This window comes from Beta vulgaris, chromosome 1, assembly GCF_026745355.1.
Source record: "Beta vulgaris subsp. vulgaris cultivar EL10 chromosome 1, EL10.2, whole genome shotgun sequence".
Taxonomy (NCBI): domain Eukaryota; kingdom Viridiplantae; phylum Streptophyta; class Magnoliopsida; order Caryophyllales; family Amaranthaceae; genus Beta; species Beta vulgaris.
In genome coordinates this window covers 19,890,013-19,907,793 of record NC_079202.1, presented here as the reverse complement: position 1 = coordinate 19,907,793, position 17,781 = coordinate 19,890,013, and the positions used below count along the sequence as shown (strand labels likewise).

Genomic DNA, 17,781 nt, shown 5'->3' with positions numbered 1-17,781 from the left:
ATCAATAACAACCTCACGGAGCAACAAAAAGGCATTGTGTCGATTGCTCAAGCTCAAAAGGATTATGAAAATAGGACTAATACCTTGAACTCAATAGAGGTAAAGTCTGAATATTGGAGACAAAGAGCTAAGTCCAGATGGGACGAATTGGGAGATAAAACTTCAGCCTTCTTCTACAAAAGTGTCAAGGGAAGAGCCGCGAGAAACGAGATTAAGGCGATTAAAGATGGGATGGGAAATTGGATCTCGAATCAAGCACAAATCAAAGATCTATTCTTGGAGAACTTTAAGGAAACTTATCAATGTGGAAGGAGCTGTGGAGAAGCCCTCCTATTGGATGACCCTTTTTTTCACCAGTAGCTACATTGTCCCAGTCCCATATTGATCTTCTTAGCAAGCCATTCTCAAATGATGAAATCAAAGCAGCGTGCTTCAGTCCCAAACCCCTCAAATCTCCTGGTCCAGATGGCACCCCACCGGCTTTCTTCTAGCAAAACTGGGACATTGTGGGATTGGATGTGATTAAGAGTGTGAACTCCTTTCTATCCTCAGGTTACTTGCTCAAGGAGCAAAACCGAACCTTCATCACACTCATCCCTAAACAAGACAGACCACAGGATACGAAAGATTTTAGACCCATAAGCCTTTGTAATTCTTCTTACAAAATTATAGCCAAAACTCTTTCTAATAGGCTTAAGTTGATTATGGGAGATATAGTCGACGAGTTCCAGAATGCCTTTGTTCCAGGCAGACAAATGGCGGCGGACAACTGTTTCATCTCACATGAAATTACTAATTGGGTTAGAAAGAAGAAGAAAGGAAATAGTTTCGCGGGGATTCTAAAGGTGGACCTGAGCAAAGCTCACGATAGGATCAGATGGGAATTTGTTGAAATAATGCTGCGAAGGATGAACTTTCCAGAGATTTGGGTAACTTGGATCATGCAATGTATTACCACAGTGTCCTACTCAATATTGGTGAATGGAGAACCATCAAAAGTGTTTCGCCCTTCAGTTGGTCTCAGACAAGGAGATCCACTCTCCTCATATATATTTATCCTGTGTATGGAGGTACTTTCGCGAAACCTTTCTAAGATGCAAAATAACAAGGAGCTAAATGGTCTGAAAATAGCAAGAAATGCGCCAAAAATTTCCCACTTGTTTTTCACTGATGATGCCCTGTTCTTCTTCAAAGCCAACCCCAAAAATTGTTGGGCCATAAAAACCGTTCTCGCTACCTTTTGTGAAAAGTCTGGAGAAAAGATAAATTTCGAGAAGTCTCATGTCATCTTTAGTCCTAATACTCCGCCAAAGTTCAAGAAGATCCTCAGGAAGCCTCTGGGAGTGAAGGATAAAGATAAAGTAGGATCCTATTTAGGATGCCTGATGGAAGTCGATGGGAGAACCACTTCAGTCTTCAATGACATTACTACAAAAACTGCATACAAAATACTGACTTGGAAATTCAGCACCCTCTCCCAAGCTGGTAAGCTTATCCTCATCAATACAATTCTAACCGCTCTAGCCTCCAGCATTATCTCTATTTACCTACTTCCAGTAAAAACCACTAGAAATATCACCTCTTTGCTCTTAAAGTTCTGGTGGTCGTCTTCTATGGAAAAGAAACCGATTTATTGGAGGAAACGTGAACTTCTCGAAAAACATAAATTTCTAGGGGGTTTGAGCTTTAGGAATGTGGCTCATGTGAACAAAGCTTTGCTTTTTAACCAAGCATGGCGAATCCACAAAAACAAAGGTTCTCTCATCCACAAACTGTATACGGCCAAGTACAAGAAAGACCCAATTCAGATGGTCATGGATAATGAAGAGCCAAAGAATGGGTCTTACGCCTTCCGCAGCCTTTTCCAAGCTAGCAAAGCGTTCAAGGAAGGTCTCTATAAGAAACTAGGGAATGGAAGGTCAATAAGAATTGACAATGACAGATGGCATGTGAACATATCCCCTAAACCTAAAGTCCCGGAAATTCATGAGTCGCGGGAAAGGTATGTTTGGGTTTCTGACCTGATTGATCAGAACAAAAAATGGAAACCGTCTGTTATATGGGACCTCTTCCATACTCGTGATGCACGAGAAATCTTCGCCACCCATATCCCTCATCAGGAGATTGAGGATGAGATCGGGTGGACGCAAACCAAATCTGGGAATTATACAGCAAAATCCGGGTATTGGTTCCTCAACGAGGGTCAAAGAGATCAGGTAACACCTTCGAACTCATGGACCAGATTATGGAAATCGGATATATTTCCAAAATGGAAGCTTTTTCTTTGGAAAATATTCAATAAGGCTCTACCAACCACTGATAACCTCGAGAAGAGGAAAATCAATGGTATCAACAACATTTGTTGTTTGTGCAAACAGCAATCAGAATCCCTCGAACACTTGTTCAGTGACTGCCATCTCTCGCAAAGAATTTGGAGTTGCTCTTTGGGAATTGTGGCAACAAACGGAAATCACCTGAATCTCCAAGAATGGATCAAAATTTTTTTGAATCTATTCATAAAGAGGAAGATAGAAGAAGGTCGAAGAGTAGAAATTGACTTCATTGCAACTCTGTGGGGTATTTGGATTCATCGAAATGAAGTCATTTTTAAGGGTGAGAATGCAAACCCGATGAGAATAATGTCTATAATCAGGGAACAGTCGATGAGAGCCAGGAAAATAAGGAAAGACGAAAATTCAAATCACATCATAGTTACAAGGATCTCAGGTAAGGTGGAGGAAGGCTCGAGTTCGTTAGATTGGACAATAGGAGACAGAACTACAAGTAATGTGCAAATATTAGTTGTAGATGGAGCTTGGAAGAAGAAAGCGGGTTCAAATGAATGGCAAGCAGCAATTGCTTGGAAGAATACAAACAATGATCCTACAGAAGAATCAGCGCATAAAATCTTTGCTAACTCCCCAACGCAAACAGAAGCTTATGCAATACTCAAGGCGATTTCAGACATGGCTTGGAGAACCGCAGGGATAATAATACTTTCGGATAGTCGAGAGGTCATACTAGCTCTAAGGAACGAGAAAAGCTCAAATCAAAACATAGATGGCATCATTAGAGATATTAAGAGAATAGCAGAAGGGTTCATGTTTGTTTCTTGTATTAAAGTTTCTAGGTCAGAAGTAAGATTAGCTCATAACCTTGCTACACAAGCAAGGAAAAGCTAATCCTAGTTTGTTTTATTTTACGTTTTGTCAAAAAAAAAAAATGTTTAATACCTCTATCAATATCATTATCTAAAGCAAAATCCTAAATCCTACGTGTCAAGCTCACAATCACCGAGCAATTATAGAACATTTGGGGAGTAAAACGCTCATCTAGGCTATCCACGTAGGATTGTCGATGTGGCATCCGAAATTTTTAAAATTTTTGGTAATTTTGAAATCTTAATTAGGGGTGATTTGAGGTAATTATTGATGATTGGCTTAAATTGTGGAATAAAAAAAGCAAGGTCGGATTCTAAAATCTCCAATTATGTTACTAATTGTCCGAAATTTTTTTCTTTCCAATGATATGTACATCCGATTTTGCCTATATACTTCATATACTAGGTTTTGGACCCGTGCATAATGCACGGGAACTTTAATACAATAAAAATGTTTATATATCCGCTACATTGAAAACATATAAACGATTATTTACGTCTACTTGATCAAAAACTTGTGTTTAAGAGAATACACATTTACATTAATTATAAAGTTGTTTAACATATACATGATATTCATATGTTTTGGAAGACTTCTTTTTAGAGCAAAACAAAATGTTTTAAGAAGCTACTTCATCCGTTCGTAGTCTAATATAACAATGAGATTTTTACACTATTCATTCACTATCATACCCTTTCACTATATATTGTTATTTTTATGTAAAGACAAATATAGTCATGTGGGGTACTGTTAGATTCGTCTTGATATATACTTTCAAAATATCAAATGTGTATAATTTTACTAAATAGTAAATAAAGATATTAATAGTAAAAATTGAGCATTGCGTGAAAACCCAATTGCTGCAGTAGAAAAAGAACGGAGGAAGTATAATATAGTCAGAAGCAATTATATCATCATAAGTAAAGCCAACAACACCTTAGGAGGAAGATTGGAATTCCAGATTTTCTTCCACACTTCCGATACAATAGAATCGCCAACAACTGTATGGGAATTCTTAAAAAAATTAATAAAGTGATGGTCTTATATAGTAGAACATACCAATTTTGGTGTAGCCCCATAGAAAGCCATCATCTAAGGGTTGAGATGGTAAAGGTTAAGGATCTCAACCGCCTCAACAGGGAGAAAATTTGCACGAACTTGGTTTTCATCCCAGTAACCAGTGGGGGGGGGGTCAATCGTCTCAGAAACTCTCTCTACATTACATCTTCATTTTTTCCTCGAAATGACCTTAAAGTATTAGACTTCCCATTATCTTTCTGATATAGGAGTACTATTAGGCAATTTTTACCAATGATTGAGAAATGGCTACATAAAATTGGCCATGACTGAGAACTGGTCTCGGGAGATACAAACCCACCATGCGATAGGGTTTGTCCTTGACTTTTGACACACGACCAACTAAAATTGCCTTTCTGAAACCTCAGAGGAAATTTGTTCCATCTGACGGAATGAGTACCATACGGGGTATAAATACCTTATTCCACGTTGCTACCTAAAATGACCACAATTTCGATGATATATTGTATCATACTTTATTCCCCATTTCATCTGGTGGAATGAGTATCATACAGGGTTTCCCCACTCTACTTTTTTCCTAAATACCTTATTCCCCGTTGCTACTTGAAATGATCACAATTTCGATGATATATTGTATCATACCTTATTTCACATTCCATCTGACGGAATGAGTATAATACAGGGTTTCTCAATTTACTTTTCACCTCCCAAAGACTACCTCAAGTGACTTCAATGGCCCACAATTAACCCTTATTCATTAATTTCTTCCTAAAACCAATTTTCGAATATATTAAGGGAACTAAAGTTTTAATATTCATTAAGACTAATTTAGAAAATGTAAACAAATATAAATACGCACTACTTGTATAATATATGTGTGTTTTATAGGTTCTTTATAAGATGTACATTTCAATATTATCTTCTACATCAAAGAAAAAAAAAACCAAAACAAAGTTAAATAAATTAACAACTTTTCCAATTCAATAACTTTATTTGATCTTTTCAAAACAGTTTCACTCTATTATAAACCTATTAAACTTGAATACTTATAAATCCCCCTTTTTTTTACATATAAGCTTGACAATTAACTCATCTTGTTGATTCACCTTCTAAATTAGTGTCGCAATGCTCATTAGATATCTCTCTTTCCAGTCTAATATCGTCCACACAATTTATGGTTTAAAAATTGCAACATTACTTTTATATAAAATTATAAGATAATTATTTTACTTGTAGTTCCCTAAAATGACCACAATTTTGATGATATATTTTATCTTACATCATTCCCCATTTCATCTAACTGAATGAGTATTATACAATATTAATTATATAAGAAAATCATGGCGCTGCTTAACTTTAATGATGAATAAGTGAGAAATATCTATTTTAGCAAGGAAACTATATTTAATCATGCATGTAAGAAATAATTATTGATATTCTATAATGTCAACTACTTCATAATTCACTCATACTTTCATATATAATTTCAGTTTAGGATGTTATATTTATGAACAGTTATATTAGTTTTTTTTTTTTGCAAGAATGATTAGTTAAAGAATATTGGATTATATTGAAGAAAAATAATTACTATTCTTAGTTTCTTAATACACGCAACATATTTCTTTTTGGGATATTTCATAAAACTTGCAAAATAATTCGCAAACTATTATAAAATTAAAGAAAGCTTTATTTTATAATTTAAGCACATGTGTCATGTTTTCACTTTCTCTCCTACTCTTTTATTTTATAATTTTTATAGAATGGGCCAAATTCAAAGTGTGTGAATTTTCTTTAAAAATGATATTAGTATCAAGTGTAAGTTCATAAGTGTATGTACTTATATCGTTTGTTTCATTTGAATGTAAGAATGTGGGAAAATATTTGAGTGACCCTAGTCCCTAAGCCTAAGGTTGTCAAACTTCTTAGTCGCAATAATAGAATAATATATTAATATATATCCAATAAATTCGAGAGAGAATTGCCATAGATTAATGTTTTAATGTACTCTTGACCTTAACTTTTTAGTAGTGAGAAAGATATCCATTTTTATCTTTAAACAACTTATCTTGTCTGACATTTTCTTAATTCTCCCTTAATTGTCTGAAAAACACTTAATTATTATATCTAAATTTGTTTAATCTTATCTAAATTTTCCAAACTTATATTATCATAGTTATGTCAAAATTAGTTAAAATAGACAGATGCTTATATTGGTTTTCATTTTTTTTTACCTAATTCAATTTCTTGAACATATATATAGATGAACTCTTATTTTACCTCTCTCACTTTAACTTTGTTTTTTTAAAAAAATACTTTTAGTATGTATTGGTCATGGATATGATTTTTTTATGATTATTATATTAGCTTACCTAAACCACTTTGGGACTAAAAATTGAATATTTGAGTTGTTATTGTTTTTGTCATATGTAATCTCTAGTCATAATCATGGTGTGTTATATTTTTTTCAACAAAATCATCTTTTTATTTCTTGTTTGGTAATAAAATAAACTTGCATTACTATTATTATTACATTTGCATATTTTCTTGAAGGGGCTAGCATCTCATGATAATGGTGTGGTATTCATTACCAAAAGTGAATAATATTAAAAAAAAACTTATTAGACAAATGTACCCATTGGCTTGAAATTAGGTAATTTTTAAATTAATTATATTATATAAGTTTGATAGGTGTAATGAAAAACTTAAAGTTGTCATACCAACGCACCCATTGGCTTGTACTTAGCTAATATTTGTTTTATATTTGAAATTTCATATTTTGACTTTTTGAGTATCTGGTATTAGTGAAAAACTTAAAGTTATATCAATTCATCTTTTTCATTGTATATTTTCTCTCTCCTCTAAATTGGTATTTAGCTTGAAAATAATTCATAACTGGTTTTTGTGAAAATATAAGAATGACCGCTAAGATAATATATGATTTTCGTTTTAAAAAAAAAAGATAATATTTGATTGTTTCCTTAATTGATAATTGGTTGATTGATTTCCTTTAGTTATTGTAGTTTTAATATTATTTCCTTCATGTTACACAATCGAGGAATAATTGATTATGTTAAAAATTTATTTTAGCAATGCCACGTGGCATAAGCAAGTATTAGGTGAAAAGTTGAGGGAAGGAGAACAGAGGAAGGTTGAGGTCTTGCCACGTAGGACAATTTTTTCTTGCTTTAATATTATATATGATAGTAATGAAATCAAAATATCAATCAAGGATGATTTATGTTAATTGTCAATAAACATTAATTTCGGCCAATCAAAAATTGAAATTTAAAAAAAAATATAGAAATTAAGTATAAATAGTACCAAATTTTCATTCATCAACACTACTCATTTCCGTGCTTTCAATTTACGTCATGCCACGTTCCTCTCCGCCTCAAGCCAATACCATGTCCTCCACAAAATATAATCTCATATTCGAAAGGAAAAATGGCCCACTAAAATTGACTATTCGAATTTTCTTAATGTGGAATCTATGGCTTTAACACTATTTCGTGAAGGGCATCTATATTTCCAGAATGTGTCGAGTATGTTTACGTTTCATATCAATAGAAGCAATGAAGTTTGGGCTTATGTTGAAGATGTCAATACAACAATAGATGGTTATCGTCCTTATTTTAATTTTTGGAATATGATGATATATGATCTACAATGCCATACTCCTAGGGCTTACAAAGTTGATGATGACTATTTTGAAGACATTGATTTAAACAATACGAATTGTAGTCGTATTAGTAATAAAGTTTTGCTCGATTATATTTGTAATGAAACGGATCATGTAGAGTTGAACAATACTAATTTTAAGTGTTTTTTGTTATTGTTTTCCTTTTTATTCTATTCAAGCTCCCAATAATGTCCAATTATGGAATGATATTGAAGTAATGGTCTCTACCATTTACCATTTTATTTTGAGAAATAACATGTTCACCAATAATGGTATTCATCACTTTCAAAGGAATTATAGGTCCATGTATTGATACTTTTTCTACCTTTGACTATATTATGACTTGGTCCAAATTCAATAGTTAACAATGTACCTACCATACTTAATTGCATTGCCTTACCTAATTGCAATAAATGTAACCTAGCAAAACCGGTTATATTTGGTTTATATAAAGATCTATTTGATCTTTGTATGTTCATTCCATCAATTCCCAAAAAAACGATTTTATTCATTCTTAAAAAAAACTCCTTATTTCATTTAACATTTCAATTTTTAGAAGTTTAAAATATACAAAGTATCATCTTCTAATGGATCCGAGATGTATCAATGATGTGAAAGACGTTAACAATGTAATGGAAGAATTCTTGGACCAGTGGTACATGGTTGATGATAAACTAACTACATGTCTTGGAAATTTAATTACAATAGAAGAAGAAGAAGAAGAATGTGAGGAAGCTATGAAGTACATTGGTATGATAATGTCATTTAGTAATGTTATTCAACTTGCTACCAAAGAAGCAAAGTGTACTGTTGAGTATTTGGATTCTCTTATTAAGAAGTGAAGTATGAAGAACGATTTGATAGGTAATATTATCTAACAAAAAAAATATTAACCTTTGTTTTTATTATTCGTAGTTGTTTACAATGTTAGTTTCTTATTTTCAATGTACTAATATATTAAGTTCAGTAATTTATTATGATATATGTATTGTTCGGTTATGGTAAAATATTTGTATTATTCGTAGTTGTTTACAATATTAGTTTCTTATTTCCAATGTACTAATCTATTAAGTCCAATGAGTTATTATGATGATATATGTATTATTCGGTTATATTTTATTTCGTTTATAATATGCATATTATAATTTGACATAATATAAGTAGTGACTTACTAATCGTACTTTTTCATAAAAATATATATATAGTAGCTTTTTTTTTGCGGAATTATCTTTGATTATTAACTTATGGTGGAAACCATAAAAGTCGTTTAATATTGACAATATAAATTAATGTTAATTGATTTAAGATTTATTAATTAATCGAGTTAAATTTCATAACATATATCAAAAGCATTCCTAATTTAGATAACGTGATTGTCGGGATCGACTCAATCTAAAATTAATACGGAAATTATTTTGTAGTCTAATGTTCGTTTAATATGGAAAATATCAATTAATATTATATAAACTTTGAACTACTTAAATTATATAATCATGTTCAATTTCATAACATATATCAAAATCATTCCTAATTTAGATTACGTGATTTTGGGGATTGACTAAATCTATATTCAAGATGGGAATTATTTTTTATTCTTATATTCGTTTTATATGGAAAAAATCAATTAATCTTATTTAAAGTTTGAATTAATTTAATTATTTAATCATGTTCAATTTCATAACATATATAAAAATCATTCCTAATTAAATAATGTGATTTTGGGGATTGACTCAAATTATATTTAGTACGAAATTATTTTTTACTCTCATATTCGTTTAATATGGAAAATATCAATTAGTCTTATTTTAACTTTGAATTAATTAAATTATTCAATCATATTCAATTTCATAACATATATCAAAATCATTCCTAATTAGATAACGTGATTTTGGGGAATGACTCAATTTATATTTAGTACGATTATTTTGTACTCTCATATTTGTTTAATATGGAAAATATCAATTAATCGTATTAATTATCTAAGGTTTACCTATAAATAAGGTTATTATGTTTATTTCCCCCTAAACCCTATGAAAGTTAGATACTTAAAAGCGCGTGTACATTAATATTGTATTGGTATGAGGAATGACTATTTTTCTTTTGACTCACCTACTTCACCAAAAGTTTTAAAAACTTGGCATCCAAAAGTGGAACATTCTAATTTTTTTGATCATCAAGGTATGTTACTAACAATGTCTCGTTCCGGTGATATTAAATTTTATAAAGTTCACAACAATGTTACGAATCCTGAAGATTTGTATTTGGATGATTAGTATATGACAGAGTATGTGTTCTCTACAATCAAAGATTCTAGGATTTATATTGATTTAGAATATATCGTACTACATTTTCTTCATTGCAATCCTCCACGAGCTCATTACGTATGTCGATATCCAATTGAAGAAATCAACATGAATGATGGAGGTGTAATACCAACACAAGAAAGCATTTTGTTGGATTATTTATCAAATTAAAGTGTTTAGTTGAATTGTGTTTTTTACGTTGTATTATCTTTAATTACGTAATATTGCTCATCTAAAGGTCAATGAAATAAAAACAAAATTTCTGTTTCTATTTATGTTGTACTACCACTTATATATTAGTTGTCATTTCCAACTTTGACTCTAATTGGTCAATGACTATAAATGTCATACCAACTTCTAGCAAAAATTCATTCATTGTCCCTCAATAAATTCGATTTTGATATATACAAATGAGGCTTTTTTTTATAAAAAAATATATATATATATATCAGCATCCCAAAAAAGTTACTTAATATTTCCTTAATAATTAATGTTTCTTCCAACTTATTCAATGCAAAAAAAAAAGGTTTTAGAAAAATCTACCTAATGTGTACTTCATGCAACAATGTCATTTTCAATTTTGACCACACTTGGTCAATCCTTATCAATTCATATCTACTTCCACCAACATGTATTAAATTCCCTTAAACCATGAAATTCGGCCATCTCTACTATAAATAAGTAAGTTTGCTATTTTTGTTACCTAAATATCTCCTACAAATTACTACTTCACCTATTATTCTCAAACTTTTCTACTTTAAGCACATCATCTTAGTGGATCCTAAAATAGCTAAGTACTTCCTCCGTGTTTTTATTCTTGCTACATAGAGAAAGTGGGGGGTTTTTAAGAAAGGTAGAGAGAGAAAATAGGGGACCACCACTTTTTGAATAAAAAAACATTTGTTAAGGAAAAAATGAGTATTTTAAAAGAGAAGGTGGGGACCACCAACTCTTTAATAGTATTTTAAGATTTTTATGGTGAAAAGGAATCCATTTATGGTATGTAGCATCTATTGTAACATTTCCATTTAAGGGAAATGTAGCATCTATAAAAAAAACGGAGGAAGTATATAGTAGAAGTTATGGAGGCTACTTTCGAATTCTTAGAGTTTTGGTCGACAATTGATCAGAAACTTTCTAATGCATGTTACAAATTACGTAAATTAGAAGAGTATGAAGGAACGGTAACAATGGGTTATATGAGTCAAATTATCTATTTTCGCAACCAAATTGAACTTGCTTCTCAAGAAGCAAGGAATATTGTTGAATATTATCGTGATGAATTGGAGAGAGGTGATGATTGAAGATGGTGTTTTACAGTCTATAATTAATTAAGAGTTTGAAATCTCTAATGTAGTAATTTTAATCATCTGTAGTTGGTCTTTATTTTAGTTGTGTCTTATGTTTTATTTGATTATGTATTTTGTTATGAGTTAAAGGATATACTAGATTTGTTCTTAGACTACCTTATTGTATCTTTCTTAACATCAATGTAATATATGTTTCCAAGTTTTAATTTATTGTTCTTATACTACTTTACAATTACGATTTACTACAATATATGGTTTACTATTTATTAACAAATATTGTTATTTATTGAATGACAATTTAAGTCATTTATGATATGAAAATTTAAACTATTACATAATAAACGGATTTATTTTTTAAATATGTATTTCACGATTTTATGAATAAATAATTATTCTTTTACCATTGTTTACATTTATTCATAATTTCGTTTGAAAAGGATAGTAACAAAATCTTCAAGAATAAAATCATGTTTCATATTAGTTATCTTCTAAATATGATAGGTGATTTATAACGTATTCATTATATGCTAGAAAGGAAAAGTTGTAAAAAATATTTTTCCAATTATTTAATAATGTGATCTATTATTTTATTCCTTGGATCATGCTAAAGCTATCAAGTAATATCTTTGAAAAGTGATTTAAATTCACATACTACTTAATTGTTATCAATGCAAAAAATTTGAGTAAAACACAATTCATTCAATTTGGAATAATTTTGTTATTTTTTCTTATTTTGTATACTTATTTATGAGGCTTTTCATTACAAGTAAAAATTGTTTTTCATCGAAGACCAATATATCGCAGTTATGCCCGATATATGATAATTCACAACGCGAGAACAATACAATAGTAGGTAATGTATATGCATTTGTGTTGGTTCAATTCATAAGAGTAATCAATATTCTCAATTATTGTTTAAATAAATGTAATTTAATAATTTTTCTATATTATTTCAGATGTATTTGGAATTATCGTTTCAACTCAGAGTAAAGAGTTAATAATTATAGATGAAAGGTATTATCTATACATAATACATATTGAAATAATCAATTTTAGACATTACAGATATACTTTTGGTATTAGTTGTATATCGTGTTATTTTTACAAAAAAAGTTATATAGCTATGAAGATCAAGCTCATTAGTCAGTTAATTGCATTAAAGGAATCTATGAGTGAACCAATTTGTATTCTAGCATGTGGATTATGCGTACGAACTGATGGAGGTATTGTATTTTGATATTGTTATTTTATTCATTGTTAATTTAACAATAACGATTGTTACTCGAAATTATATTTAATTTTCCCTATGTTATTTTAGATGCTTACTTGCAAAGTACAAAGAAATTCAATATTTATATACGACCTCGGACAAAAAAATCGTCTATTTTGATAAACTGGTAATGTCAAACCTAATTAATTTGAAGTTAATAATTCATCATTATTAAAATTGTGCTTATTTTGCTTTAACATGTGTTAACTTTAATAATTATGTTGTCAGGTTTAAGAACGACCATTATGTTCGAGAGAAAGCTAAGTTCATAACCCATTGCCAACTACCAATTACACGCACTCTAAGGATAGCTAATGCGAAACGTTCAACTATAGTAATTTTGTGAAAATTAAGAATGTGAGTTTAGTAATTTTGTTTATATTATCTTTTGTATCGTTACATATCAATATTTCATTAAAGTATAAATCATTACAATGGATGACATTATCTTATTTATATTTTTAATGTAATTCGTGTAGAATCAACTTATTAGGCTTATTGGGAAGGTAGTTGATATTGATTTAGGAAGTTTCAAGTTGTTTAATTCATTCAGCTTATCCGTCGTCGTTACGATTGAGGATACAACCGGTACTATAAGCATTTTGGTACGTGATGAACAAATCGAGTATTTGTTTCGGACAACTCTGTCTAAAATAATGAATCATTATGCGCAGGTATGTGTATATTTGTTGATATTGATGGTTAAGAAATATTTAGAAAATGTTTCAAGCTGTTTATAATGTGATATTATTATGATTTTTACAAGTTAAGGAGATGGGATTAGTTCGTTCTTATTTATTATCCCGTACAACAATAAAATACATCTTCATTCTTGGAAAGAATATTACTCACACTGAGATTGGTTCAAAAGTGCACTGTGTGGAAGAGATAATCTATGTTCCGTGGTCGGAGGAATGTGCCTATTTGTTTACATAATATTTCTATTGGATGTCCACATATCGTTATTTCATTTTATTATCTTTTTATTGTTTAAAGTTAATATTAATAATATTCTATCATTATTATTATTATTATTATTATTATTTTTCAATTTCATTTTCATATAATGCTTTAATGTTAATGATAAATCATTTCTGTTTTGATAAGGACCCCATATAGGACCTACTAAATATACGTGCCAATTAATTAAGAAAATTTTAATGGAATGTATTATAGGTAGCCGAATTTTGTTTCCATTTAAAGCTGTAAAACATTGATTCTTCAATAAATATGTCTTTTAGTAAAGTCTCATTATAATGCTTTTATTTAATGAATTATCAATATTCTTTACAAAGTTACCATGTTATTTGTGTCCTACAATAAAACATATATTTCGGTTTTTATAATAAGTAATGTTTTCCTATTAATTGATACATTTAGAAAAGGGAAGTTTCATTGGGATATATATATATATATATATATATATATATATATATATATATATATATATACTTCCTCCGTTTAGAAATAGTTGCACCATTTCTATTTTGTGCACTATTCACATATTACACTTAGATTGTCTTTAGTGATTTATATATTAGGAAAAACATAGTCATGTGGGATCTTGTTAGATTCGTCTCGATGTAAATTTTTTTAATATAAACTTTTTATAATTTTTACTTATTGATAATTAAAGATATTAATGGTTGAAATCATACATCGGCATGCGTGAAAAGTAGAAATGGTGCAACTATTTCTAAACAGAGGAAGTATATATGTAGCTGGAATATTTCGGAAATAATATTTTGAGAAATCTCTTAAATTTTTTAACAATGGAGAGAAAATCCGAGAGAAAGAAAAAGAGTTATGCCATGAAAAAAAGGTCAACGAATAGGCTGAATATTTTTGAAAGTATGCCTATTGAGATAACAATTAACATTCTTGGACGGTTTGCTTCACAACAACCATTCAGTCTGTTTTGTTGCAAATTAAGGTATTTTTAAATAATAACATCTTTTTTAAAGAGGTAGTTAATGATAAAATCTTACTTAATGGCTATTTATTGTTTCTCAGTTGTAAGATTCTGAATACACTATCACACGATGAACATGTGATGAAGAAAATTTACATTATTGAAGGTTTAATTAATCGTGATTCGTTGGGGAATATTAATGCAAAGATTTTTTTTTGAGAAATGTCTTGAATGCAAAAATCCTTCTGAACTGCTTCGTTATGGATTAGTAAGTCACTCTATTTTATATATCTATTTATTTATTTTCGTAGTAATTTTATATGATTATTTATCGTTTATAATATTAGTAGATACAATATGAATTGTTAATTAAAGCTTTTTTAAAAAGTTTCGAATTGTTGTATAATATGAGCACTATAAGAGGAGGGGGGTGAATTATAGTGAGAGAATAAGTACTACTTTTTGCGGAATTAAAAGTAAACTTGGGAACAAACAATGGGAACACGAGAGATTTTACGAGGAAAAACTTCCTAGGCCTAGTAGGAAGAAACAACCTCGACCACAAGGGATTTTAAACAACTTTCCACTATAATAGGCCAAAACAACTCTGATTACAACCTATTACTTTTCTCTCGATTCTCAACTTAAGTCACTCAACTCAAGTTCCCAACGACAGTTCCCAACAACTGACGTTTTCTCTCAAACTTCACTCGAAGTTCCTTTCTCTTTCTTTTCTCTTTCTCTTGCTTCACTCAAAGCTTTCTCACACTTACAAGAGTTCACTCAAACCCTTTTTCTCAAAAATACACTTTGTAAAACAATGGAAGAGTAATAAAAACTCGATTAATGTAAGTATGAATTCTCTTAAGGAAAGGCACTGACACTTTAGATAACTTAAGACAAATTAACTAAGTCAGACACAATTTTCTCAAATGAATTAGGCGCCTATTTATAGACATTAAGACAAGACATGATTTCCACTAACTTAGACCATTATCACATGTTCTCCATGATGTTTAATTAATTAATTAAATTAAATTAATTATTCCATGTCATGTAAAGCATCCACTAATCCACTACTTCACTTCATAGAAGCAGTAACATATTACGTGGTTTTGCAAAACTTGGAGAATAATTAAATTTATTTAATTAAATTAAATACTTGGAGGATAATTAACTTAAGCCACTAAATCCACTAACTACATAAACGTGTAGCAGTAAACCTTAGGCGTGTAATCTAATTTTAGGAAATAAATAAATAAAATACTTTAGCTAGTTTTTAGGAAAAATATCTTTTTCAAAATCTTTTAAAAACCGGAAAACAGTTTTTATTTCAAAAATCCGAAACATTTTAAAACCGGAAATAATATATTTTCGAAAACTAAATCTTTTAAATAAAATATAAAAGATAAAATATATATTTTAAAAAGATAATATTTGAAAATCAGTTATTTTAAAATCAGAAAATCTTTTTAAAATCTTTTCCTAACAAACTTAAACTAACTTCCTAAAATAATGGATCTTAGTCAAATTATCCCTAAAAACTCTAACAACTATATTGGGCACACAATTAACTTAGGCGCACAATATTAGTCACTTAGAAGTTCCTAAATTAGTTTTAAGTCTTGTTCCCTAATTATTAAGTCTTGTTCCTAAGCCTTGTTCCTATAGTGCCAGGTCTGTTCCTTTCATGGGAACAGAACCAAGTTCCTTTGAGAATTCACCACGAACTTAATAAAGCTTTACTCAACCTTAACAAGAAGATTAATAAATACCCTAATGTATTCTAATCTTCATTCCATGCTTGATTCTTCATTTCTCGAACATCTTTACTTCGATCTTGATTAATTCTCCGCTTTAATCTTCAATCAAGTATTCTCTTAGCTCGAGCATGAATTACCTTGCAATCAACATAAAATATATACTATGTCTTTTGTGGTTAGGTCATCTTCAAAACTCAAGGGTCAACAATTTCCCCCTTTTTGAAGATGGCAACAAAAGGCATATACTAAAAATAATACACATAAGTCATATAAAACAATTTTAACAAAGTATGTAACCAAGTTAAATTAATATTATAGACTCGTTATTTTATTTTGTAAAGTCGAAATATGAGAACATAATTCATGACAAAAAAAAATTTACTCTGATTTGCCTTATCTTTCCCCCTTTGGCATCTTCAAAAACATAGTCCACGATTTCAAAAAGATGAATATTATTCACTAAACACATCACATACATCACCAAACTTGTAAGAAATAAGTTGGTTAGTATAAGCAAATAAAGCATTCAACTCTCAAAAACCGCAATCCAAGAATATTAGCCATTCATTTAGACGCACACATGCAAAAAGATCAAACTTAGAATTAAGCAACACAATAAGTTCCATTGTAGCATGATTAAAGGAGAAGGATAGAAAAGACAAATATTAAACAAAGTTCATGTTCCCACACAAAATAAAACAAGCTAAACGAGAAAAGTTTATGATTTAGGAGAGGGAGGTTGTTCTACTTCTTCCACCACATCATGAAGCTTTGCCATCACTTCTTGATGATTTTCGGCCAATGTATCATTTCCCTTGAGCACAATGTCTTCCAACTTCAACAATCTAGAGTTCATGCTTGATTGAGGAAGAAAGTTCACCAAGCCGAGCCATAATCTCTTGTTGTCCATCCAAGGCTTTGTCAACTTTGCTCATAACCCCTTTTACCAACCCATTTAAATCCTTAGCTTCCGTAGCAAACTCCATCATTGCTTCCGAATGACCCATAACCAAGGAAAACAAAGAATCCAACCTTCTAGCATGAGCTAGAGTATATGTAGAACCAATGGTAGGATTTTGAGAAGACGAGGGAGCTTGAGAAGGATTGGGAGTTGCTGTTTGTTCCTTAGGTTTGGGAACAGCAGGTTGTTCCTCTTGAATGGGAACACCACCTATTTTCTTAGCTTTAGGAACAGAACAGGAGGGTTTTGAGGTAGAGGGAGGGATAGGATCATCTTGTGGTGCTAGGGTAGAGGGTGAGGCAGATTTTTGTGGAGATGGAGGAAAAGGAGGATTGGTTTCCATGGGAACAGGAGTCGGTTCCCTAGAAGGAGGTAGGTTAGATT

The 17,781-nt window shown here is 30.5% G+C and overlaps 1 protein-coding gene across 1 annotated transcript; it reads left to right on the top strand.

The window, feature by feature from the left end:
- The first annotated feature begins 704 nt into the window (after positions 1 to 704).
- On the top strand, positions 705 to 3,182 carry LOC104901378 (uncharacterized). The gene has a single exon (XM_010688947.1). The coding sequence runs from the start codon at positions 705 to 707 to the stop codon at positions 3,180 to 3,182; it is 2,478 nt and encodes an 825-aa protein (XP_010687249.1).
- Positions 3,183 to 17,781: the final 14,599 nt, after the last annotated feature.